Source organism: Canis lupus, chromosome 30 (assembly GCF_003254725.2).
Source record: "Canis lupus dingo isolate Sandy chromosome 30, ASM325472v2, whole genome shotgun sequence".
Classification (NCBI taxonomy): Eukaryota; Metazoa; Chordata; class Mammalia; order Carnivora; family Canidae; genus Canis; species Canis lupus.
Genome location: NC_064272.1, coordinates 17,886,901 through 17,913,725, shown reverse-complemented (window position 1 = coordinate 17,913,725; position 26,825 = coordinate 17,886,901). Strand labels below are relative to the sequence as shown.

Below are 26,825 nucleotides of genomic sequence, written 5' to 3'. Positions count from 1 at the left end.
ACATGGGGCTCCCAGCATGGAGCCTGCTTCTCCCTCTGCCTGTGTCTCTGCCTCTCTCTCTCTCTCTCTCTCTCTCTCTCTCTGTCTCTCATGAATAAATAAATAAAATCTTTAAAAATGTTTAAAAAAAGATTAACGTATACGAAAGACAAACCATTTAAGAATCACAAGAGAGGTATACTATATTTTCTAAATACACAGCTCATGGAAGAAAAAAAACAAAAAACAAAAAACTTGATGCTGGACTCAGCCTGTACCATCGTTACCTTGAAAGCATCAGCTCCACATGAAAAGCGACCGTCTGGAAAAAGCCATTTACTACAATAACATTATTGTTGTTTTGTTTTTGTAAGGTTTTAAGGCTCTGAGCAATAAAACTCACCAAAATCCCCATACCACTAGCAGGCTACAGAGTAACATAACCATCCTCAAAACAGGCTGAAGGAGCTGACACGGGGCAGCCAACAATGCCACAAAGAACTTACCTTTGGGACATCTTATATTTTAACAAGGGTCCTAGGGTCATACACGGTTCAAATGGGCAATGCAAACAAAGAAATGGACTGTAGTGGTGTGGCTCACCATTTCATTAGGCAGTACCTCATAGAAAAGAGACAGGCTAAAATATCCAGTTTGTTTATAAATTCTGAATTATGTTTATGCATGACAGGTAATTATCTATACTCAAACTGGAAATACATGTTCAACCTCTAGGTAATAGGATGTTTTGAAAATCTACAATACTTTTTTTATATTTGTATTTTTATATTTCCTTTAGGAGGAAATATATTTTAAAAGTTTAAATTAAACTGCACTACAGTTCTTCTATATAAATCATGCCAGACTTCCAAAATCTTTCCAAAGACTTAATACAATACATTTTACTACCTACGAAACTCTTCAAATAAATTACTTTGAGAAAGTAAATAGTATACAAAGAAAACCTAAGAGATAGGGAGTTTTTTCTTCTCACTTTTAAAACAAACTGCTAGTCTCAATCTTTTTTTTCCCTCAATTTTATTTTAAGTCAGCCTGTTAAATGGTAGCTTTAAAAAATCAGTCAAAATATCTTATTACCCAATTTCAGTGTGAGTCCTAAATTTGGAACCGTACATTCTGCCTATTTTAAAAAATGAACTGATGAGGGGCACCTGATTGGCTCAGTCAGAGCATGGAACTCTTGATCTCAAGATTGTGGGTTCAAGTCCCATGATGGATGTAGAAATTACTTAAAAAGTAAAAAAAAAAAAAAAAAAAATTAAATCTTAAAAAAAACATGAGATGTCTGAGTGGCTCAGTGGTTGAGCATCTGCCTTCCACTCAGGGCATGATTCTGAAGTTCCAGGATCAAGTCCCACATCGGGCTCCTTGCATGGAGCCTGCTTCCCCTCTGTCTGCCTATGTCTCTGTCTCTGTCTCTCATGAATAAATAAAATCTTTATAAAATAACTAAATACATCTTAAAAAAAAAAAAAACCTGATGGAAAAGTGCCTATCACAATACTTACTTCAAGTTGTCTTTGTTAAAACAGAAAATTCATATAAATCAGGAGAAAGAACTACTGTATCATTCTGTCAGAGTGAAATGCTCATATTCAGAGTTATATCCGATTAATACTTCTGCACCTTTGCAACACTAATTTCTAGATATTATAAAGATAACTTTTACATTACCAATGAGAACATAAGGCTAATTTCTACTTCAGCATAAACTTCTGTCTTTTATAATCTGTAACAAGTCTTTCTCAATAAGGCAAGAATTGCTAGTATCAAACATTTAGTAGTAGCCACTGACCAGCAATTAATTTTACCATTCCTCTCAACAAAATGTTATAAAATTCCACCTGTAGGATATTTGATCTCCTTTTAAAATGCAATTTAAGAAGCCATTACTCTTAAGAGAAACTGCGGCTCCTCTAGAGAGAGAATTATAATGTGGACAGAAACATTTTAGCCCTATCATTTAAAAAAATACAGTGTATAAAAAAAAAAAAGGGCCACGTAGCAGTCCGTGGGCAGTATGAGTCATCACCCAACTCAAAACTTGCAGCACTTCTAAGCTTCCTCCTACCAGACCCCATCCCCTTCAGCAATGTACCCTGAGTCAGCAAACCTCACTATTTTGTCAGTTATGAATTCTCACGATGTTTAAATGAACTTATGCAAAACACTGCAACACATTTAGTACTAACACTTGTCATTAGAACATGTGCTGTTTCCACTTCAAAATTAACTCCTCTTCAAATCAATCTTTAGACTCTTTCTTAATCATCACAGAGTAGCCAAACACTACATTTCATTCTCCTTTGCAAGGAACCAAGCTCCAAACTATAGTCATATATGAACGTTTTTATAAACAATTCTCCATTTCCCAGAGGTTTTTTTTTCCCTGAACAGTAATATCTAAATAATAAAACGTCCTGCTCAAACCCTGCATATTTCCTAGATGACTGCAATTACTGAATTTAGAACACCAATAAGCAATTTTACAAGTTTCACCCGGCAATTCTTATTAAGTGATGTAACATATATATGTGAAAGGACTTTACGCTCCTTGGCACACAGAAAGCAAGCCCTTCATAAACGTGTTTGAACAACTACTCGTAAGAGAGGTGAGAGATTCTTCCACTCAATTCAAGATCATTTTTCAAACATTAAAATCTGACATTTCTAAGAAGAAACTCTAGAGGCGGTTCCTCTCCAGAGCCAGGCCCTGTCTGGCGCGACCCTCCAATCTTCTAGTCAAATTACTGTTTCCACCTCAGTTTCCCAAGGTTGAAGACAGAGAACATGTCCAACCAGAACCTTAAAAAAAATAAAATAACAAGGCTAGAAGAAATCCATCAGAAAATTACTATGAAGCTGTTTGCGTTCCATTTAGTCCCTCGTCAAATTTTTTTCCCCTTGACACATCATCTCGTCTCGTTAAAAAAAAAAAAAAAAAAAAAAAAAAAAAAAGTTAATACCGACTTTTAAGAGCATTTTTAGCATGGAGGAAAAACAACGTGAATGTGCTGCAAATGCAGGAAGGCTTCTAATTCCACCACTTCACTGGGCGTTCGCCAATGAGCAAGCCAAAGAAGAAATAAAACGGGAGAGGAAATCAAAAAGATCCTGCTTCACAGAGCTCCCACAGGACACCTGAACCGGCTGTCTTCCTAAAGCCGAGAAACAAAAGGCGCCCCGAAGACCTTTACTTTTCAACGCATCTCACCAAGTCAGACAAACACGCTCAGGCGAAGCGAAGAGGCCCTTTCTGGTGAACTGACAAAACAAGTTTCCATTTGGGTACTTGCACAGCCCAGCGCTCAGCGTCCCGAACGCCGCCGAGGCAAGGCTGCGGCGGGCTGAGGGGGCTTGAGGGGGAGAGAGGAATCCGGAACGCCGGCTCAAACAAGTTTCCTGTACCTCATGTACGGCCAGAGCTCAACACTCGGGCAGAGGACCTCGGGGCTCTGAGACCGGCCGGGGGAGCCGTGCGCGCTACGCAATTCGCCGAGTCCACTGGAGACTTTGCCCGGCCGGAGTCAGCTGAGGCCGAGTCACCGGAGTGGGAAGGGGGAGGAGACGCGGGAGCATTTCGAAGGCGGCGTGCCAGGAAGGCGAGACTCCGCGCCACCTCACGCTCCCGGGCCGCCCCTCCCGGCCGCCGCCCCTAGCCCGCCGCCCGCCGCCCGCCGCCCGCCGGCCGGGGCGGGCTTCGAACCCGCGGAGCCGGGCGCGGGCGGCGGGCGGCGGGCGGCGGGGCCGCAGCCGAGCGGCGGGGCCCCGGGGCCGGCGGGCGCGGCCCGGCCCGGCGGCCGGCGAGGGGCGTGCCGGGTGGGAGGGGCGCGCCGGCCGCTCCGCCGGCCCCACGCGGGGACCCCGGCCCGCCGCCCGCCCGCGCGGGGACGCGCCGGCCAGGCCCGAGCGGGCGGGCCGGCGGGCGGGCGGGCGGACGGGCGGGCCGGGGACGGAACAAAAGCGCCTTTGTTGAGCGGCGGCCGCCGGAGGGTCACACACAATGGAGGAGGGAGCCGGCTCCTCCGCCGCCGCCGCCGCCGCCGCCGCCGCCGCCGGGCCCGCCGCGGCGCCCTCCCGAGCCGCCCCACCGGCGCGCCCCGCACACGTACACACACACACTCACGGGACTTCTCCGGCTCATCGAGGGAGTGCGGGGCCCGCGGACAGCCCCCAATGTCGGCTCAGGTCTCCGGCTGTGCTGGCGGCAGCGGCGTCTCCGAGGCTCTCGCTTTGCCGCAGTCGCCGCCATGTAACCCCGACCCGCGAGAGAGGGCGAGGGAGAGGGGGCGGGGTCTCCGCGAGCCACGCCCCCTCGCGTCACAGGCTCACTCCACGGGTTCCCCCGCCCCCGCCCCCGCCCCCGCCCGGCCCCGAGCGCCTGCACGCGCCGGAATTTCCAACGCTGGTGACTGGGCTCGGCGCGCTGCGGGGGCGGCGGGAGAGGCACGCGGTCTCGCCAGCCGCCTCGGGTGGGCTGCGCTGGGGGCTGGCGGCTGGCGGCTGGCGGCTGGCGGGGAGGTGGGCCCAGGGGCCCTCTTTGCCCTGCCTTGGCCCCAGCACTACTGCGCAAAGCGACCAGCCTCCTTGGGGGCGTTTCCCGCGCGCCTAAGGCGGGCAAGCCCCTGGGCGCCCCAAGAGGAACGAGCCTTCGTCCAGGAGCCCAGGGATGGGCTGGGAACAAGAAAGGCTGGGCCTGAAGATGGATTGGCTAGAAGGCAACAGCCGAAGTACAAGGCAAACGCTGTTAGAGGCCAGATGCTAAGAGGGTCATTAATTCTGCCTGAGGATACGGAGGAAGGCTTCTAAGTGAGGTCGCCACGGGTGACCTTTCAGCTCTTCAGAAGGCGCCCATATAATAACCGGAGGAGGCGAGGGGGAGGGTGTTCTTGCGGAGGGAACTGTGAGAGCAAAAGCAGGAAGGAGGAGAACACCTGGCTTATTGCTGAGCTCTGGGACTAGGCCTGAATCAAAGAATTTGGGAAGGGGTGTACTGTGAGATGCGGTGGAGAATGTGGATTGATGCCTTCTTGGGACCACTTGGATGAAAGCAAACTTATTTACCACGGCTTATTAGGTCCAAGGTGCCTTTCCAGTGTTTACGGGAAATTTATATAGGTATTAAATTAGAGACGCGGGTCAGCATATTTTTTTCAATGACTTAATCGTTTCTGATGAGAACCAAACGTTTGACCATCCCTTATCCATTATTAGCATATCTTCAAGCTTCAAGCTTGAGGCATATGACCACTTTAAAGATTACATAGTAACTTCAAGTTAAGTGGTTGGGATGGAACTTGAAAGTTTTCTATTTTTTTATATTTAAAACAATACCATCCGAGTACCAGGTATGAAGAGGAGATGGTGAGCAGATAAAAACAAGAGAAAGGGGATGCCGGGTCCAACTGCAGCATTCCTAGTTTGTGGATGCAGCCTCTCTGCAACAAGAGCTCCTTACCTGTGACCCAACTATACATCCCTCCTGCCCCTGCTATAGAATACTCTGATTCCTAAGACATCTTTCCTTCCTTGTCCATCAATGTTCATCATCAGGAGGAGGTAGGAGGAAAATAAATACTGCTTTTTCCCTTGAGAGCTTATAATGTAGTATCAGCTCCTGATTTCCAGCAGAGACCACCAAAGGAAACTTGGTCAAACAAAGCTATGTTTATTGCTTAAAACAGCAAGTGACACCACTGTGTTGACAAGAGTCTCTGTAGCACCTCAAAGAGGGAGGTCAAGTGTAGAATAGTTATAAGATTCAGGGCAATCTGATTTAAGACTAGTCCTTCACTGAAAGCATGATTGAGATTGGACCAAATTTGTGATATAATCACTTAAGGTGATTACGGAGAGGGAAGAGTTTTGAAGCAAGCCTAGAAGAGTAAAGAGTTTGATAATAAACCCAAGAGTAGGGATCCCTGGGTGGCGGAGCGGTTTGGCGCCTGCCTTTGGCCCAGGGCGCGATCCTGGAGACCTGGGATCGGATCCCACGTCGGGCTCCCGGTGCATGGAGCCTGCTTCTCCCTCTGCCTGTGTCTCTGCCCCGCCCCCCCCCCCTCTGTGACTATCATAAAAAAATAATAAATAAATAAATAAATAAAGATAAACCCAAGAGTAATCATGTTGAGGAGCAGGCTGTTTACCCTGTTGAAGGCTACGTTAGTCAGGAGTCTGTTGTTCAAATAAATAGACTTTGAGGAAGTTCCTGAAACTGCAATTAAGTTATTTGCAATTTCATTTTCTTGGGCAAGAATTTCTTGGAATTAAAGTCATGTTTATGCAAACGGTGGAGTTGTAAAGTCATGCTAATGTAGTCAATCTTCGTTCTTAATCCTATTGTGTGGCAGTACTTTCAATTCTCGGTAGTTTTTCCAAACTACAAGTTAGGATCCAGTAGTGAATAGTGAACTCATTTTGGTGGATTATGACCTGCATTTTTTTTTCTTAATGAAATAGAGCAAAAAACTAGAGAGCATTGTCCACAATAAAGGGTAAATACTGTTTTGTGAAACTTTTGTTTCCATTATGTACTATGTTTCAGCAAATCTGAAATGTCATTAATTATGAGACATCATTATTTTGTGTACTGTTAAAGAGAAAACAAAAAAAAGTGAAAACTCTTATCAAAATGATACTCTATTGCTACATCCTGCTTTCAGAAATAGTAACATAGAAGAAGTAGTTCTTAAAACTGAGGAAATAAGGTATATACAAATGTGCCAAGTGGGTAACAATGTAAAATGTATTTCTACTTATCACCCATTATTGCTACAAACTATGCTATTGTTAAAAGACTCTGAAAGCCACTTTTATAGTGGAGTAATGCAGGAGAGGATCAACTCCATAAAGTGGAGTTGGATATACTCCATAAAGTAGCATGAGATGAGTGCTTTCAGAGCAGGAATGGAACTTATCTGCTCTTATTGGAAAGAACAATTAATGAGAACATCAAGAAAGATTCAACTGAAAGAAAAAATATCTGAGCTGGGCTTGATTCCATCCGGAAGGATCAGGAAAGGAATTTCTGAATGAGAGAGCAGAACGTACAAAGACAGAGCACTTGGATGGCTCAGTCAGTTAAGCATCTGACTCTTGATCTTAGCTCAGGTCTTAATCCCAGGGTCTTGATTTCAAGTCCCACATGACACACAAAAGCATGAATGTGCCAGGCACACTTTGGAAATGGAAGAAATTGGACAAGGCCTAGGGAGATAAAAGCAGGTTAGCACCAGACTGAGAAGGCCTTGATTGGATGCCAAAACATTTGGATTTATGCTAAAGGCAGTAAGAGATGCATTGAGATGATATAACTGGTATTTCAGACTGATGATTCTGGCATATAGGGGAAAGGGAGGTTAGATGAACAAGAAATTGGAGACAGGGAGAGGGTAGGAGAATCCATTGTTTTTTTCTGCTCTGCATCCTTAATCTGATAACAATACTCTGGTGTCCTCTAAGAGCTGCCCTATCCTGAGTAAATCAGAATTCTGTCAAAGTGATGGAAAACCCAATCCAAACTCTGGTTTAAGCATGAGAGAAAAAGAAAGGGAGAGAATGCGTCTCTAGTGAGCATAGGAAAGGGATGACAATACAAGTGATATTCTTGGGGCAAAACCAGCTGGTCTCGCTGAATGCTTAGATGATCATGGGGTGATTCTGGAGTCACCTAGTAGCTCCCACTTCACTTGCTTGAGTTTAAATTTCCTCATTAGGCTACTTGTTTTATCTTGTTTGTTTTTTTTTTAATTTATGATAGTCACAGAGAGAGAGGCAGAGACACAGGCAGAGGGAGAAGCAGGCTCCATGCACCGGGAGCCCAATGTGGGATTCGATCCCAGGTCTCCAGGATCGCGCCCTGGGCCAAAGGCAGGTGCTAAACCGCTGCGCCACCCAGGGATCCCCTTGTTTTATCTTTTTACAGTTTGATTACTATCTTCCTGTTAAGATAATTGTAAATATCGTTATTTGCAAGGTGCAGAGAAAAACAGATTTTAAAAATACAGACTGCTAAGCTTGATGCCAGTCCCTGGAAATTTTACAGTATAAATCATTGAACACAATGTGTTAGGGAAAATGTAACTGTTAATAGGAGTCGTGGATTGTTTTCAAGTAAATCATTACCAAAAAATACCACTTCCTGGGGCATATGAGTAGCTCAGTCGGTTGAGTGTCTGACTTCAGCTCAGGTCATGATCTCAGGGTCCTGGGATCAAGCCCAGCAGGAGTCTCCACACTAGGCAGGGAGTCTGCTTGTCCCTCTCCCTCTTCTTCTGCCCCTTCCCCTGCTTGAGCTCTCTGTCTCTTTCAAATAAATAAATAAAATCTTTTTTAAAAAAGAGAAATACCACTTCCTTTCTTGATAGAATTATTACATTACTGAACAAGTAAAAAAGTCAAGACACCTTCTGGATGAGATGAAGAGATATGACTTTATATTGTTACAGAGAGGTTAATTCAAACAGTGCTGAATAATGGAGTGATATAATTCTTGAGGTCTTAAGTTCTCAAAAAAAAGCAATACAGATTTTTTTTTCCCTTTTGGCCAGTCCTGAGTAATATTTTTGTCAATGTTTTGAGTTAGGATACCAAATTTAAGAACTCAAATCAAATTATAGATGACTGAATTACTCAAAATCATGTTGTTGTTGTTGTTTTTTTAAGAGATGACATTAGGGGATCCCTGGGTGGCTCAGCGGTTTAGCGCCTGCCTTTGGCCCAGGGCGTGATCCTGGAGTCCTGGGATCGAGTCCCACGTCGGGCTCCCGGCATGGAGCCTGCTTCTCCCTCCTCCTGTATCTCTGCCTCTCTCTCTCTTTCTCTCTATCATGAATAAATAAATAAATCTTTAAAAAAAATAAGAGATGACATTAATGTTAAATGTAACTACAGTATCTTACTATAGTAAGTGTTGTATCTTTGTTCAGAGAGATCATTTGAAAAGGGCTACAATTTGGGAGATTCAGCTTGACCTGCTATTGTGACAGTAAGTTACAGATACTCATGCAGTGCAAGCAACCAATAAAAAACTAACATAATGTAAACTGTGTTAAAGTAAAACAGCAGTCAAGGCACAGGGGTACCAGACCTGTGCTGTTGAGCTCAGGATTTCTGAACTTATGTGTTGCAATATAGGTACCACATAAAAAGTGCTACCATACATAACAAATTAGGATTCATTTGGAAAAGACATCCAGGAATAGTGTGGAAATCTTATACTCTGAAGAGAATTGAGTCTACTTAACCTGCAGGAAAGAGATCTGATAAAGGGTTCTTACAAGGAGCAAGTAGATTTATTCCATGTTGCTCTGGAGTTCAGATCTAAACCATCAGGAGGGCAACTTCCAAGAGGAAGATCTTGGCTCAGCATAAGAAAGGACAGTTTTGAATATTGGAACTGAGCCACAGTAGACAGGACTTCCTGGTGAAGTGAGCTCCACATCACTGGAAGCATTCAATCAGAAAACAATGGCCACCTGTCAGGGATGCTATAAAAGGAATTAATGGGAGGTCAAGGGGCCTGCAGAGAGGTGATAACATCCAAGGTCTTCTCTAACTTAAAGCTTTTATGTGTCTATGTTTATACTCTTTTCTTTTCTTTTTTTTTTTTCTTTTTTTTTTAATTTATGATAGTCACAGAGAGAGAGAGAGGCAGAGACACAGGCAGAGGGAGAAGCAGGCCCCATGCACCGGGAGCCCGATGTGGGATTCGATCCTGGGTCTCCAGGATTGCACCCTGGGCCAAAGGCAGGCGCCAAACCGCTGCGCCACCCAGGGATCCCTATGTTTATACTCTTTATTTAAAATGATTGCTCTCTTAGACATGGTTTCTAAAAGAACATATTGTAATTTGATTTGTAAATAACTTTCCATTGAAGAAGTTCATTGCCAATGTACAGTTGATTCTTTGTTCATAGTGGCTTTGTTCTATAAAGTCACCAAGAACACTGAATTAGTGACTGCTGAGCCATTGCTCCTGGGGGAAATACAGGATTAGGTTCCTGCAAGCCTCTGGCCACAACATTTGTGTCAATCAGTCAATATATAATTTTGTTTTATGGGTATTTCTGTTTAAAGACACCTAATTTAATATATATGTTGATTTGTTAACATTTAACTTGTTGCCAAAAGCACTATAACTCATATTAAATGAGGATTATCTAACATATTTTCTCTAGAAGGCATATCACACCTTTCTTACACTAAGGGACACTCGCCAGCACATCAGTATTATGCTTGGAGGCCATTCTAAACAGCTAAATCACAACAAAGAAGAAAAAAAATGCAAAACACATGGCACTAAAGAGACCATGGAAGAGACACTTGTTTATAGCATGAGAGTTAGGACAAGAAGGCAGAGTACAGCCTTGTTCAACCTCAATGGGATCACACACATAGGGCAACTAATTTTTCACCACTCTGTGCATGTCCATAAATGACTGAAAATGATGACTGCCGATTTTGCTTTTCTTGTGTTCTTAATGGATTGACATCTAGTTTACAGCACATACTCTTTGGGACAAATAAATTGAAACAAGTGTTCAAATTTGCACACAGAATTTGTGAATAATGAGCATCAACTGCATTTAAAAATTATGAAGAGGGACTTCACCAGGAACATCATATCTATTCTTTCCTTTCCAAGTCCCTGGTGAAGTCCCTCTTCATAAATGGCTTGGTTAGGCAGCCAACTCTTGGTTTCAGTTCAGGTCATGGTCTCATGGATTGTGGGATCAGGTCCTGCATCCAGCTCTGAGCTAAACAGGGAGTCTACCTGAGATTCTCTCTCTTTGTTCCTTCCCCTGTGCACATGCACAAGCATGCTCTTGATCTGTCTCTCTCTCTCTAAAATAATCTTTTAAAAAAATTATGGAGGGGGCACCTGAGTGACTCAGTTAAGTATCCAATCTTGGTTTCAGCAGAGGTCATGATCTCATGGGTCATGAGATGGAGCTCCACATCTAGCTTCATTCTCAGCAGGGAGTCTGTTTATAATGGTTCCCTCCCTCCGCCCCTCCCCCACCCCGTGCATGTGCTGTCTCTCAAGTAAATAAATTTAAATTTATTTTTTTTTAAAGATTTATTTATTCATGAGAGACACACACACAGAGAGAGAGGCAGAGACACAGGCAGAGGGAGAAGCAGGCTCCATGCAAGGAGCCTCACGTGGGACTCAATCCCTGGTCTCCAGGATCAGGCCCTGGGCTGAAGGCAGCGCTAAACCACCGAGCTATCCAGGCTGCACAATAAATTTAAATTTAAAAAGATGATGGGGATGCCTGGGTGGCTCTGGCTCAGTAGTTGAGCATCTACCTTTGGCTCAGGTCATGATCCCGGGGTCCTGGAATCGAGTCCCACATCCAACTCTTCACAGGGAGCCTGCTTCTCCCTCTGCCTATGTCTCTGCCTCTCTCTCTCTTTCTCTCTGTCTCTCATGAATAAATAAATAAAATCTAAATAAATAAAATCTAAATAAATAAATAGATGATGAAGAGAATGTTTTCAGTCAAAATCAATTGAAGTTGTATGTAAAGTTCATTAAGAGAGATCAGTTCAATGCTTTTTTGCAGTGGGAGACACCTATAAATGAAAGGCAGAGATCCCACATTTAACTTGATGGGACAACAAAGAGCTTGACCCTTGGGAGAATGGTAATGGTATCATTTATCAAATTCCCACCAAGTAGCCTATTACAGGTAAACACTTTATATAAACATCATATCATTCTCTCAGGCTATGATAAATGGGATTTTGTAGAAAAGCTGCAGTAAGCTACTTAAATTTTTTAGACAAAGCCAGGCTTTTTGTGTAATAAAATTGCTTTCAGAAACAAAAATCTGTACACGTCTTGAATAATGGTTATGTAACTTAACACTTAAATGTACTGGGAAATACCTATTGGAGTAATTTTGAGAACAGCCCAGGCTTCTGACACATGATCACTGTAAATAAAAGGAAAGAATAGATATGATGTCCTTCAGCCTATCCACAGGGAGTGATAAATATTTTGAACTGTGGGGACAAAGCAGCTTTCACTATACAAGGTCATTCCCTTCCCTTTTGCGCTCCAAAAGAGACAAGCTATCTGACACTTGGAGAAGAAGGTAATCACTATCTGTAACTCTAAGTAAACTTGTGCAGAAGATTTGTTTACATTGATGATTCTGAGTACTTAAGTTATCAACTAGTTTCTAATATGGTTTAGTAAGTCTGCCTTCCACAATCCTCTCACCTTCTATTTGACTAATATTTTGCCACCCAGTAGTTGCCACTACTAGAACACCCTTTTCTGAAAATGTCATCATCCTTTAGAGGTCAGCGTCCACCTCTGGGGTTTTGACTAAAGCCATCACAGTCTCTAACAATACCCTAGGTGTGGTATCCTGAAGGAAAAAATGCCCAGGCCCTCAGAAGGTCTAAGATCCATCTGTGCACCCTGGGTAGCTCTATCTTTGTAAATGCCCAACTCTAGGCTGTCACAGCCATCCGCCCCGTTCCCATACTCAGAGCATTATACAGGACCCCATATTCAGAAAGACTCGATGCTTGGTTTAAATTCCTAATAATTTTATCTTTGAACTCATGTTTCATAGTGCAGTTGATGAGACAATGGAATGTGCGTGTGAGCAAGAGAAGACACAATATGCACATCCTGCTGTTCCTCGCCGACCCATTCACAAATAGCATTCTCAGGGTCCTGTGAGCACAGAATTCTGGTAGATGCACAACATGCTGGATGGTGTGCAGCAAAACCAAGCAATTAAGTTCAAGGTGTGTTATGCTTACAGCTGAGTAGTGCTGATAGCTCTAAAAGACCTTGCTTTCCATTGAAACCAGAACTTGCTTTGAACTCAGAAAGAAGGCAATAGCATTCTAAGAAGCACACACACAAAAATAAGGAATCCTATCGTATTCTTTCTTTCTTGTGTTTCTTCCCTGCATTAGCCAACTACTTATGCTGAAAACATTTTCATTTCCTTTCAGTCCTTTTTCACTCCTCAGTAAGGCAAAGGCAGACAGTATTGGTGGAATGTGTGTGTATCAGGAAGTGAAATAATAATGGTTAAGTTACTTTTCTGCAGTGTTCCCCCTGCTCTGGTAAGAAGAAAACATATACATATATGAACTACAAAACAGAAATTGTGGGCAGCCCAAGTGGCTTAGCAGGTTAGCGGTTTAGCGCCGCCTTTGGCCCAGGGCGTGATCCTGGAGACCGGGATGGAGTCCCACATCAGGCTCCTTGCATGGAGCCTGCCTGTGTGTGTCTCTCTCTCTCTGTCTCTCATGAATAAATAAATAAAATCTTTTAAAAAAACAAAAAACAAAAAAAACAAATTGCGTCATTTTGGTGATTTCACGGGGGAGTTAAATGCTCTTATATTTCAAGGAGGCATTGTACAATATAAAAATTAATTATGAAATGCATGCTAATTCTTGGAATGATATCAAATAGTTGTCTATTTAAAAAGAAAACACTAGGACAAGTTGAGAGAGAGAGACCAGAAGAAAGGAAAAAAAAAAAAGCTTTCTGTTTTAGTACCTTTAGCTACATTTTTTTTCCTTTTTGAAGAAGGGGCCCCAGAAATTATGTATCTGGCTGTGAACCCCTCAGTGGAATCCCAAGAGCCCTATTCTAAAAAAAATCAGTTGGGGAAAGATCCCACCACCACCACCTTTCCCGACTCCCCTCACTGTCAGGCTTAGGGCAGGAGAGGTGAGAGACTATCTCTGCCCAGTGGATAAGGCTGATGCAGAGCCCAGCCACCCACACTAGGAGCTGTATTTCCTGTAGTAAACACCCAGGCTTCATTACTCATGGAGGTTGGAAGTCCGGGAGGAAGGAAGATCTTGTTGTGCTCCTGGGGCACATTTTCCCCATAGAAACAATGTTGTGGTCACAGTTCTCATCCTCTCATAGAGTTGCATATGTGCTAATGGGCTCCTAGAAGTGGGCCTGGGAACCTAAGCCAGGTTTATCACATTGTTTCTCTGGGGGAAAATGCATTTTCAGTTTCAAACAACTAAGTTAGAAGTCAACTTTTGGGAATATATCTTGGTCATGCAGGGGCTGTATGTACCTTCCTAGCTCACAAATGCTAACCACAGAGAAGGATGCTGTCTGTAAAACCAGGTAAACAACCAAACATTAATGAGAAGATTATTAAAAGTAATAACTTCATAGGGCGCCTGGGTGGCTCAGTCAATTAAGCATCTGACTCTTGATTTTGGCTCTGGTCATGATCTCAGGATCGTGACATAGGGCTCCTTAAGTGTGAAGCCTGCGTAAGATTCTAAGATTAAGATAAATCTTCCTCTGCCCCTCCCCTTGCTCACCTATGGCACACTGTCTATGAATGAATTAATTAATGAAATATCTTCACTTTAAACTCTCGATGGTATGAGGAATCCAAACCTTCAGATCTGTAGCTCGAAGAACTTGACTGCAGGTTCACCAGGGTTGATTGGTTTCTGGCAACCGGCACACACCTACCAAACCCAAGAGACTGTGTACAAAAACTGAATGCTAATCCACTAAGAATAGAACAAAAGCTGTGCTCATTTGGACTAAAGATCCATCCAGTCTGGTATTCTCTGGCAATGGTTGTGAATTTCTGTGTTTTATTCATTGTAAACTTTAGCATTGAGTGTAGGGCCTGAATATAATGATTTCTTGATAAATGTTTGTTGAAAATGAAATGTTTTTGAACATTGTAATTGCTCTCTATGACATAAACTTTAGAAAGCTAAGGATTTCCTCCAAATATCCACTTATTTAATACTTTTTTAAAAGTAACTTTCTTTTTTTTTTTTTTTTAAAGTAACTTTCTTCTTGGGAATATTTTTGATTATTTTAGTTGTCCTTTACTATGACCTCATGTATCTATTAGGCTCTTTTCTTTCAACCTTTGAGGCAGAATTCAGTGCATGATTCTGGGTATAGCTTCATTATAATTTTGTCAAATGCAGGATAAAACTATGCTTTCAGTTTTATTTTCCACATTCTTAGCAACAAGACCAACATTTTTATATGACCTTAAGAAACCATTAACAATAACCTGTAATCTTCTTTCTTTTTTTTTTTTTTTAAGTAAGCTCCACGCCCAATGTGGGGTTCAAACTCATGACCCTGAGATCAAGAGTTGCAGGCTCTACTGACTGAGCCAGCCAGGTGCCCTTCGTGGTTCTTTTTCTTGAAATAAAACATAGCTCCAAGCTCATCTTCTTTTAAGTATGCTTCAGACAATCCTAAATACATTATCCAAAATTAGTGCAGAATGAAACTCATTTGCCATGCTTCTGTCCACTCACATAGCTTCATGCAATTTATCTTTTCTTCAATTTAGATCTATCTGCTTGGTATTTACTACTCTGGAGATCTTAAGGACATCACAGCCCAGTGACTTTTTTTTTTTTTTTTTTTTTTTTTATGAGCCTGCTTCCAAGCAGTCCCTGAAAGTTTTAAATCAGACAAGTCCCCCAACAGCTATTCTTGAGGGCTCCACTCTGAAATCAGAAGACTCCTGACACCAATAGTAGAGAGCAGACCTGGGTACTGGCCCTAGTTCTGCCATTTATTAGTTGTTGGGCTTCAGGCAAATACTTTAATTATTTTTTAATGGTATCAATAATGCCTGCAGTATTGTTCCAAGGATCACCTGAGACAGTGTGTGTGAGAACACTCTGAAAATGCTGACCAACTGCGTAAGTAAGGGGTGTTATTCATATTTTCATCCAGAAGCTTGCCGGGCTTAAAGCATGGTCTCCTGAAGTTAAGCCAGCTCTTTCTTTTTTCATTCAATTCATTCCACAGATGCTAAGATAGAACTTTCTCCCCACTTTCTTGGTAACTTAATTGGATAAGGGTTTTTTTTTAATCATTGGTTTTTTGTGTGTGTATGTTAGCAGAAACTTCTTAAAAAGTGCAACGTTCACCGTTTCCATGCTTATTTCTCTCTCAAAGAAATGTGGTCAAATACTGAAACATGAGACATGTTCAAGCATGTTGCTGCAAAGGTAGATGGCCAGAACACAATCTGTGCCTGCATCTCCCCACAGAAAGCAAGAATGCCTTCTACTACTCATGCTAGGAGAGACAGAAGGGAAAGCCCAGCAGAGGTGCAGCAGAAGGTACAGTGAAAGAATGAAATGAGGAGTAACTATATACAACCCCTCAGATCCCATCAGTATTACAATCAATAAATTTACTTACACGAAAGTAGCTTAGGGCAATCTCCTTTAATTTAGCCTGTGGTCCATTCAGCAAAGACAAATCTCCTCCATATTAGAAGCTTCTGATGAAGATTGATAGATACTGTTTCCAAAGAAAAAAGAAAAGGCAAATGATTGTTGGGAAGAGGGCAAAAAGACAAAATTTTAGAATGATTTAGCTGTACAGCAGGTTATGAAGGAGGGGAAAGGAAGAGATTAAAATGGTTCTTTCCCTCCTCCCTCTGTGACTCAGAGATTCATCCTAAAAATAATTTTCATTTCAGTTTGGGGAAGCTGAGCAAAGACACATCTCACCATTCCAAGTTCCATGATGGCCTTGAAGAGGGAGGGAACAAAGGGAAGAGGAAAATAGGAAACAGTAACTATTGAAGGTAATCTGGAAAATACTTTACCTACTCAGAAGAGGTGAGGTGAAATTAAAGGCCAGGCTAGCTGTGGTGAAACAGGCATTTTATGTTCTTGCCCTACTCCCAGGTATGTTGTGTCAGCAAGGATGAAGCCTCAACTTGCCTTTCAGCCTTATTTCCCACCAGCTTTTCTGGTGATCCGTGTTTTACTCATTCAAATGAATTTTTGTCTTTCAACATCACTCCCCTTTCTTGTTTTTGTTTTTGTTTTTATTTTTGTTGTTATGTTTTTATTTAGGTTAATTGGTTATTCCTCTTTCTTTGTTTCAGCAATAAGAGGTTCTTTTTTAGGTATTTCTTTAGTCATATTTAATTTATATAAGTATGTTCATTAAAAAAAATATATTTGTAGGCAGCCCCGGTGACACAGCGGTTTAGCACCGCCTGCAGCCCAGGGTGTGATCCTGGAGACCCGGGATGGAGTCCCACATTGGGCTCCCTGCAAGGAGCCTGCTTCTCCCTCTGCCTGTGTCTCTGCCTCTCTCTCTGTGTCTCTCATGAATAAATAAATAAAATCTTAAAAAAAAAAAATATATATATATATATATATATATTTGTATTTTAAACTTACAGAAAAGTTGTATGCATAATGTTTTTTTTTCCTGACCCGGACAATTTGAGAGTAACCTGACATGGTATCTGTGGCAGACATTAAGATGCATGGATTAGATGCCCTTCAAGGAAGGACTTGTTGCCCTGCTGTGAGGGCTATGGTCAGCACACAGCTGTCAGCTGTCATTTCCTTCAGGGTTTGCTTCATCTGCAGAGGGCCACCTTGCCCAAGGAGATGCCCCTTTCCCAGGTGGCCCAAATTCAGTGACTGATCATGGCAAGGATAGAAAGGACTGGCTATTTTTATGTCGTTCAAGACCTCTTAGTAGGCCATTTCCACTCAAGAGCTCCCAGTGGGGGTAGCTGAGGCTATCAACCTGCATCTCAGATCAACTTCTACCTCTGCCCAATCCTGTTTGCTTCCCCTCCCATCCACAGATGTTGATCCCAAGAGCTCTCCCTAATAATTATCCTGAACACTCAAGTCCACCTCAGAGTCTGCTTCCTAGGAAACCCAAACCACTGCAAATGGAGCCAGGAGAGGTCTGAGAAAGCAAATAATAAAATGGAGTTTTGGATGTTGATCACCACTCAGCTAGTAGGAGAACCTCGCCATTGGTGATAGATGGAGTACAGATAGTCCCTGCCACAAGGTAGTAGTCCAGTTATTAAGACTTTCAATAGTGGTGAACTGGGATAGTATACCAGTGAAAGAGAATGTATTAGCTGGTGTACTATGTGGAGGAAAGAGTAACTATAAGGGGATTGAATGGTTATTGTTTAGCTCCATTAAAACTTCAGGCAAAGAAATAAAAAAGCTGATACACTGACTAGCAGTCAGCTGAAAGCCAAGCGTGAGAGCTGGAAGGTCTCTTTCATAGCAAGAGGCTCTCCTAACCTGCAGTAGAATGACAGAGAAAGCTGAGGACCAGATCGAGCTAAATCATCATGTAGCCAAGCTTCAAAGGTTAATCTACCAACTAAACAAGGTCACCTATGCTAGAGACAGCACTGTGGTTGGGAAAAAATAAGGCCCTGGCACATGGAATGGGTACATCTGAGTGGGTGCTCCCCAAAATCTTGAGTTCCCAGATTTTCATTGACCCTGAGTCTGCAAAAGTGAGTTCCCTTCCTTTCCCCACACATTCCCTTTGCTCGAAACAATGCCAAGGCCTCTCAGCAAGACAACATGTAACCCCTCAGGACCTGCCCCTACCTATCCTCCTATTCACTAAATCTATAACTAGGGTTAAAGGACAGCATAACCCAGCTGGGGGCATGCTAGGCATGATAAGGGAAGCAAGAAACCAGACCTCAAAGGAGCAAAAAGATCTAACCAGCACAGACTGCAGGAGGTAGGGGAACACTTGATTAAGGGGGGATAGAACATGAGATTAGATAGCAATTTGAGTGTGCTCTCCCAAAGCACAAAATTCACACCCTGATAAAGCCTCCAGGAAATGGTGCAAACTTGCTATTAAGATGGCTTCTTTGGGCAGCCTGGGTGGCTCAGCGGTTTAGCATCGCCTTCGGCCCAGGGCCTGATCCTGGAGACCTGGGATTGAGTCCCACTTTGGGCTCCCTGCATGGAGGCTGCTTCTCCCTCTTCCTGTGCCTCTGCCCCCCGCCCCCCGTCTCTCATTAATAAATAAATTAATTAAAAAAAAAGATGGCTTCTTTGAAACATGGTAAAAGTGATGGCCCATGCTAGGTGAAGTCAAAATACCATAAATGTTTTGGCAGGTGGTAGAGGAAAGGATTAAAATGTTAAAAGAAAGGCAGCCCCAGTGGCGCAGCGGTTTAGCGCCGCCTGCAGCCCTGGGCGTGATCCTGGAGACCCAGGATCGAGTCCCATGTCAGGCTCCCTGCATGGAGCCTGCTTCTCCCTCTGCCTGTGTCTCTGCCTCTGTGTGTGTGTGTGTGTGTGTGTGTGTGTGTGTGTCTATGAATAAATAAAAAAAATCTTAAAAAAATAAAAATAAAATGTTAAAAGAAATTAAAAAATAATAAAACACCTAGGAGTGAATTTAATAACAAGACTTCTACACTGAAGTTTAAAAAAAAAAAGGGAGGGAAAGAGGGAGGGGTAAATTTAATAAAACCTATACGCTGAAGATTAAACATTGTTGAAAGAAATTAAAGAAAACCTAAGTAAATGAAAAGATATTCCAAGTTCATTTATTGGAAGACTTGCTGTTGTTAAAATGGCAATATTCTCCAAACTGATCTATAGATTCAATGCAATCCCTTTCAAAATTCTGCTGGCTTTTTTGCTGAAATGAACAAGCAGATCCTGAAGAGCTAAAACAGTCTTCAGAAAGAACAAAGTAGAGGACTCAATTTTTAGTTTCAAAACTTACTACAAACAGTTGGCATAAAGATAAGCCATACAGCTCAAGAGAATAGAATTGAGTCCACAAACAAGCCTATATGTTTATATGCAACAGATTTTCTTTTTTTTTAAGATTTATTTATTTATTCATTCATTCATTCATTCATTCATTCATTCATGAGAGACAGAGAGAGAGAGAGGCAGAGACACAGGCAGAGGGAGAAGCAGGCTTCATGCAGGAAGCCTGATGCGGGACTCGATCCCAGAGTCCTGGGATTATGCCTTGAGCCAAAGGCAGATGCTCAACCACTGAGCCACGCAAGCGTCCCTGCAACAGATTTTCAACAAGAGTTCCAAAACTATTCTTGAGGAAAGAATAGTTTTTTTTAACAAATTGTTTTGGGCAACTAGATATCCCTATGCAAAAGAATGTGGTTGGGCTTTTATCTCACACAGTAAACAAAAGTTGACTCAAGATGAATTATAGACCTAAATTAATAAAATTCTAGAAAAAATTAAGTAACTGTGATCTTGGATTAGGAACAGTTTCATTGACATGGCATCAAAAACATAGCCAACCAAAGAAAAATAGGTAATTTGGATTTCATCAAAATTAAAAGCCTTTGTGCTTCAAAGAATATCATCAAGAAAGTGAAAAGACAGTCTACAGAATAAGAGAAATTATTTGCAAATCATATATCTGATAAGAGTCTAATATCCAGAATATATATCTGTATAACTATATCTTTACTCAATAATAAGAGAAATAACCCAATTCCTTTTTTAAATTCAATTTGCCAATATATAGTATAACACCCAGTGCTCATCATATCATGTGCCTTCCTTCATCCCTGTCATCCAGTTACCTCATACTCCCACCCACCTCCCCTTCTGTAACCCTTTGTTTCCCAAAGTCAGGAGTCTCTCATGGTTTGTCTTCCTCTCTAATTTTTCCTCACTCAGTTTTTCCCTCCTTCTGTTATGGTCCCTTTCACTATTTCTTATATTCCACATATGAGCGAAACCATATGATGATTGTCCTTCTCCAATTGACTAATTTCGCTCAGCATAATACCCTCCAGTTCCATCCATAATGATGTAAATTATAGGTATTCATCCTTTCTGATGGCTGAGTCATATTCCAGTGTATATATGTACCACATCTTTTTTATCCATGCATCTGTCAAAGGACATTGTGGCTCCTTCCACACTTTGGCTATTGTGGACATTACTGCTATGAACATTGGGGTGCAGGTGTCCCATCATTTCCCTACATCTGTGTTAGGGAAAGAATTTTAATAGGGATCTCTCCAAAGAAGATACACAAATGGACAAGAAGCACATGAAAATATGTTCTTCAACCTCAGTGGTCTTTAATTAAATGTAAATCAAAACCACAGTGAGAAGATGTGAGTGGCTCAGTCAGTTGAACATCCAAATCTTGATTTGGGTTCAGGTCATGATCTCAATGTCCTGGGATCAAACCCCATATCAGGCTCTTCTTGGCACCAGGTCTGCTTGGGATTCTCTCTCTCTCCTTCTCCCTCTGTCCCTCCCCCTGCTTGCATGCAGGTGAGCTCTCAAATAAATAAATAAATAAATAAATAATTCTTTTTAAAAACCCACAGTGAGACACCACTCAGTCCCAAAAGAATGACTATAATTTAAAAAATGGAAAATAACAAATGTTGGTGAGGATGTGGGGAAATTGAAGCCATCATATGTTGCTAGTAGAAATGTAGAATGATGCAGCAAGTTGAGAAAACAGTGACAACTGCTGAAATAGTTAAACATAAAGTTACTATTTAGCCCAGGAATTCCAACCCTAGGTATACTCAAGAGAATTAAAACATATGTCCCCACAAAAACTTGTATACAAAAATCTATAGCAACATTATTTATAATAGCTAAAAGATGGAAACAACCCAAATGTCCATCAACTGATGAAGAGATAAATAAAACATGCTATATCTATACTATGGAATACTATTCAGTTATAAAAAAGGAGGGACTCCTTTTTTATAAGTAGTATAAATGTAGTATATTTATATACTACATGTATATAGTAGTATGTATATAGTAGCATGTAGTATATCCATGCTACAACATGGATAAACTTTGAAAACATTATGCTAAGTGGAAGCAGGCAGACATAAAAGGCCACATTTATGATTCTATTCATAAGACATGTCAAAAGAGGCAAATCCATAGTGACATAGAGTAAATGAGTGGTTGCCAGGGGCTGTCAGTAGGGGACAATGAGGATTGATTGCTAACTGGCACAGTGTTACGTTTTGGTGTGATGAAATATTCTAAAACTGATTATTGTAGTGGCTGTACAACCTTGTGAACATACTAAAAACCACTGTTGTGTACTTCAAAATGGAGAATTTTATGTATATTCATGTTATCTCAATTTTGAAAAAGGGTTTAGGGAAGTGTGAGTGCTGGTGTGCATATATTATGTAAGATCAGAAAACCCACCAGACGACTGTTCCACAGAAGGATCTGGAGTAGTGTCCACCAAAGGAAAAAGAATGTGTTGGTAAATAACACCAGAATCACTGTGAAGTCTAGTGGTGGCTTTTTTTTTAAGGCTGGACCTTATGGTAGGGGAAGCTGTTGTAAAACTGAGCTCTTCATTAGCAATGGAGGAAATATAACCCAGAAATAATTGAGCCAGATGGCATCACGCAACTATCAGAAATCATGTGGATGCAATTATGATAATGAGTGGCAAGATCAAAGTAGCAACCATGAGTACCTGACCTACAGAGAGTTATGGAAATAGTTAATAAAACATGGTATCACTTGCTGAAAAATAGATGGGCAGCCAATGAGGGTGCTACTCAGTCTGTATAAGCAAAAGAAAACAAAAAGGGTGAAAGGAATGGAATATTTGGGAGCAAAGTCCTTATATACTATGGAAATTAAATTGGGATTAATCTGGGATGCCTGGGTGGCTCTGCAGTTGAGCGTCTGCCTTTGGCTCAGGGCATGATCCTGGAGTCCCTGGATCGAGTCCCACATCCGGCTTCCTGCATGAAGCCTACTTCTCCCTCTGCCTATGTCTCTACCTCTCTCTCTCTCTCTCTCTCTCTCTGTATCTCTCATTAATAAATAAATAAATAAAATCTTAAAAATAAATAAGTTGGGATTAATCTGAACTGGGTTGTTATAAATTAAGATGTTAGTAATACCCCAAGCAACCACTAAAAAAATAACTCAAAAGATAGATACATATGCACTAAATAAATAGAGAAATGACAAAGGAATTAAAATGGTATATTGAGAAATATCTTTTTAGCATGAAAGAAGGCAATAATATAGTAATAAAGGAACAAAACAGACATGGCATATATGAAAGAAAGCAAAATGGCAGATGGGCAAATATAAATCCCACATGTGTAAAATGACTCAACCAGTTGATTCTGCTTCTGTCACTGACCACACCATAACTGGCACAATGGATACGTGAATTAAGTGGCCACAGTGACAAAGATTGAGGTTATTCTGGGCCAATAGCATGGGTTCGTACTTATCAGGACTCATGTAGCTATTGCCACTGCCAGATGTTCAATCTGACAGCAAAAGATTGATCCTGAGCTCTTGATAGAGCACCATTCTTCAAGGAGACCAACTAGACAATTGGTGGCAAGTTTACTACTTCGGGACATTTCTACCTTGAAAGGGCCAGTAATCCATCATGACAGGATAAATATATACTTGGGGTGAGGGTTTAAATGTCTCACCTTTGGGCATTTCCCTGGGCTAACACAATGTTTTCTCCACCAGCAGAAGACCTCCCATAACATTGAATTAGACCAAGGAACCCAACTTACAGCAAAAAAAGGTGTGAGAGTGAAACTATGACACTGTTATCTACTGGTCCTATCACTTATTGCAGCGCTCCGAAACCTCTGGCCTGATGGAGCATTGGAATGCCTTGCTGAAGGCACAGCTGAAGTACTAGCTCAGATGAAATGCTCTGACTGGCATCTTCCAGGATACATTAAACCTACTGAATAAAAGATCTTCATATGGTGCTGTGTACCCAACAGGAAGAAATGTGAGTCTATGAGGCAAAATATGGAAGTAGGAGTGGTCCTGCTTATCATCACTTCCAATGGCCCCTTGGGGAACTTATGCTTCCTGTTCCTGCTATTCTGGACTCCACAGGGTCAGAGGACCTGGTTCCTAAAAAAAGGAATAGTTCTACCAGATGGGACAGCAAAAGTCACTTTGATATACTAGCTACAACTGCTGCCTGGGCACTTTGGGCTCCTAGCATTCAGGAACAAGAGGGCTGTAAGTAGAGGAACAATCTTGGCGGGAGTATTTATCCTGGTCATCATCAGGAGTTAGGTTTGCTGTTATACAATAAGGATAGGGAAGGATATTGATGAAAGGCAGGCAGGGACAAGGGTCCCCACCCTAAGAGGAAAACACCTTTAAGAGAATTTCCTTCCACCCTGGAAGGAGCCCTCCACTCTTTCCCATGTGATAGATAAATGACAAAAACCTGATTGGATGACAGATGCATGGAGCATTAATCAGATGAAAACAGCCCATCCACAAGCCCATAAAAACCCCTAGATGTAGAAACTCCATTGGCAGCCCTCTAAGGTCCCCTCTCACTTTGGGAGTTTTGTACCCTATCATTCAGTAAACTTTACTGGGGTGCCTAGGTGGCTCAGTCAGTTAGGCATCTGCCTTCAGCTCTGGTCATGATCCCAGGGTCCTGGGATGGAGCCCCGCATCAGGCTCTCTGCTTAGCAGGGAGTATGCTTCTCCCTCTCCCTCTGCCCCTTTCCCCTGCTTTTGCTCTCTCTCTCTCTCTCTAATAAATAAGTGAAGTCTTTAAAAAATAATAAAAATAAGAAAATAAACTTTACTATCACTCAATAAACTTTGCTTTGCTGCCCACCACTCTTCATCTGATCTACCTCTTCATTCTTCAGAGCGGCATGACCAAGAACCTCAGGCACTAAAGGAAAAATCCTGTAACTCCCTGAGACCAGTAGCAGCAGAGGGCTATAGACTTGTCCTACAAGCCTTCCTCTTCTAAGTTTTCCCAGAGGGAGAGGCTTATCAGAAACCCGGAGAAGCTACTCCTCAACAAAAATGATGAAGTAACAAAGGGAATGTAACCAGAGCGTAACAGTGAATGAACATGGAGATGAGCCACTGAGATTTCCTTTTGCAAGACTTCTTGTCCAGGGATCCCTGGGTGGCGCAGCGGTTTAGCGCCTGCCTTTGGCCCAGGGCGCGATCCTGGAGACCCCGGATCGAATCCCACGTCGGGCTCCCGGTGCATGGAGCCTGCTTCTGTCTCTGCCTCTCTCTCTCTCTCTGTGACTATCATAAATAAATAAAAATTATTTAAAAAAAAAGACTTCTTGTCCAGGCTACTTGGAGAACTGTCAGCAGACAGCCTTCACTTACCAGCTCCTACTGGGGTGGAGAGCTGCTTCCTCAAAGCTCACGCCCCTTGGGAAACAGCCCAGGCCTGATCAAGGCCTAAATTTAAAGCCCAGCCTTTTCAGCCTGGTGTGGGACAATCATAAAGGGCCACTTCAGCTCCAGAGCTCCTCATGGGGTTAATTGAGGCTGCTGGGCCTCCCTTATACATAGCTTGCTTTTCCTCCCGTCCAAACCTGTTTCCGTCTCTTCCCTTCCACAGGTGTCAATACTGAAAGCACTCCCTAATAAACATCCTGGATGCTAAACTCTGACTCAGAGTCTTCTTCCTGTGGAGCCTAAATTGTGAAAATGCCCTGTCATTCCAAATACTTCCAGTGTGTTCCTAAGGAGAACCTTCATCTAGATAAGCTCAGGAGAACTACCAAAATCAGGAATTTAACATTGATCTATGTTACTGTCTAATCCTCAGAACTCATTCAAATTTTGTTAGTGGTCCCAATAATGTAGTTATTGTTGTTCTTCTTCTTTTGCTTTAGAGAGAGAGTATGTGTACATGAACAGGGGGTTGGGGAGGTGCAGAGGGAGAGAGAGAGAGCATCTTAAGCAGGCTCCACACTCAGCACAGAGCCCTATAAGGAGCTTGATCTCACGACCCTGAGATTGTGACCGGAGTTGAAACCAAAAGTTAGACAATTAACTGACTGCACCCCCTTCCCAATAATGTCCTTCTTAGAGGGAAAGGATCCTGTCTAGAAATTACTATCTCAGAAATTACTGTCTCCTGTCCAGAATCCTGTCTCTTTAATCTTCTTCAGTCTTGAAAATTTGCCTAGTGCTTTCCTTTTCTTTCATGACCTGGACTCTCTTTAAGATTACAAGCCTTTTTTTTAAAATTTATTTATTTTTTTAGAATATCCTTCATTTTGGGTTTGTCTGAGGTTTACCTTCAGGTTATGCATCACTGGCAGAGCTATTAGAGGGGTCATGCCACATTCTTGTCATTGCATACTATAGCTGGCACATGATTGTGATTTGTCCCATCACTGAGGAAGTGATTAAGATGGTGTCTGCCAGGCTTTTCCTCTGTAAAGCCACTCTTTTTCCCCTTTATAATTAAGTATTTAATAGAGAAGTACTTTTAGGCTATGTAAACATCCCATTCTTCATTAAATTTCCTATTTATTCTTTTATTTACATCCATATTGACTCTGTCATCCATAGACTTACCTATACTGTCATTTTTTTTGATACTCAAACTGTTCCACATTTGACCAGTGGGAGCCCTTCAAGTTCGCTCCTTTATCCTTTTGACATATCTCCACTGTTCCTTTTTCCTGCCTTGCTTGCTGCCCTAGACAGTCCAAGCTTATTTTATACTTTCCCTGCCGCAGCCTCAGAATCAGCCATTTCTTCAAGGAGCTCTGGTTCCCTTTGGTGGAGAATGGCATTTAGAAACCAAGATCTCAGCATTAGGTGTGCTCATTGCTATTGAGGTGTCATTGTCCTCAGGCTCTTTCAGTGGATGGAGTTAGGGACTACATGAAATACATGTATATATATATGCAACTACATGTGTATGTGTGTGTATATGTATTTATGTATGTTTACATAAACACACATTTGCATCTATATCTCTTTCTGTATGTATACATATTCAAAATCATGAGTTCACACTGATACCTCTAATTCCAATCTAACACCAACTAATCCATTCCAGTTTTTCACTTTTCATGTATTTCACTACCATCTCTACCAGTGAGAAACCTGACTCTCATTATCCTGAGTATTTCTACTTGTTTAATCAATCCTTCTGCACATAAACAACATCCTGTGATTGCTCCTTTCTCCCAATGTAGACATGCTCTTCTCCCTGCATTGGG

The 26,825-nt window shown here is 42.0% G+C and overlaps 2 protein-coding genes across 8 annotated transcripts in view; one reads left to right on the top strand and one right to left on the bottom strand.

Moving 5' to 3' along the window:
- MAPK6 (mitogen-activated protein kinase 6) overlaps nt 1–4,289 on the bottom strand; it is a 36,202-nt gene extending 31,913 nt beyond the window's left edge. For 2 of the 5 annotated variants that reach the window (XM_025472775.3, XM_025472774.3), the window contains exon 1: nt 3,409–3,646. The gene's annotated coding sequence lies outside the window, so the exon portion shown is untranslated. Of the gene's footprint in view, nt 1–3,214; nt 3,647–4,126 lie in introns of those variants that run through there. The other 3 variants (XM_025472773.3, XM_035708800.2, XM_035708801.2) reach the window with 3 other exon arrangements.
- LOC112675459 (translation initiation factor IF-2-like) lies at nt 4,177–24,872 on the top strand. 3 transcript variants are annotated; one of them, XR_003145890.3, is made up of 5 exons: nt 4,324–5,559; nt 15,962–16,128; nt 16,494–16,601; nt 23,320–23,590; nt 24,483–24,872. XR_003145890.3 is itself a non-coding variant. In XM_049104233.1 (2 exons), exon 1 carries the CDS (start codon nt 4,177–4,179, stop codon nt 4,807–4,809), a length of 633 nt encoding a protein of 210 aa, XP_048960190.1. In that variant the 3' UTR covers nt 4,810–5,559; nt 16,494–17,124. The 3 variants fall into 3 exon arrangements, 2 of the variants coding, with proteins under 2 accessions (XP_048960190.1, XP_048960191.1); XM_049104233.1 differs by lacking the exons at nt 15,962–16,128; nt 23,320–23,590; nt 24,483–24,872 and having other exon boundaries at nt 4,177–5,559; nt 16,494–17,124; XM_049104234.1 differs by lacking the exons at nt 16,494–16,601; nt 23,320–23,590; nt 24,483–24,872 and having other exon boundaries at nt 4,177–5,559; nt 15,962–16,470.
- The last annotated feature ends 1,953 nt before the right edge of the window (nt 24,873–26,825 follow it).

What these genes read in the sequence shown, in the direction of transcription:
- LOC112675459 (XM_049104233.1), top strand. Translation starts at nt 4,177, where the DNA reads ATGTCGGCTCAGGTCTCCGGCTGTGCTGGCGGCAGCGGCGTCTCCGAG.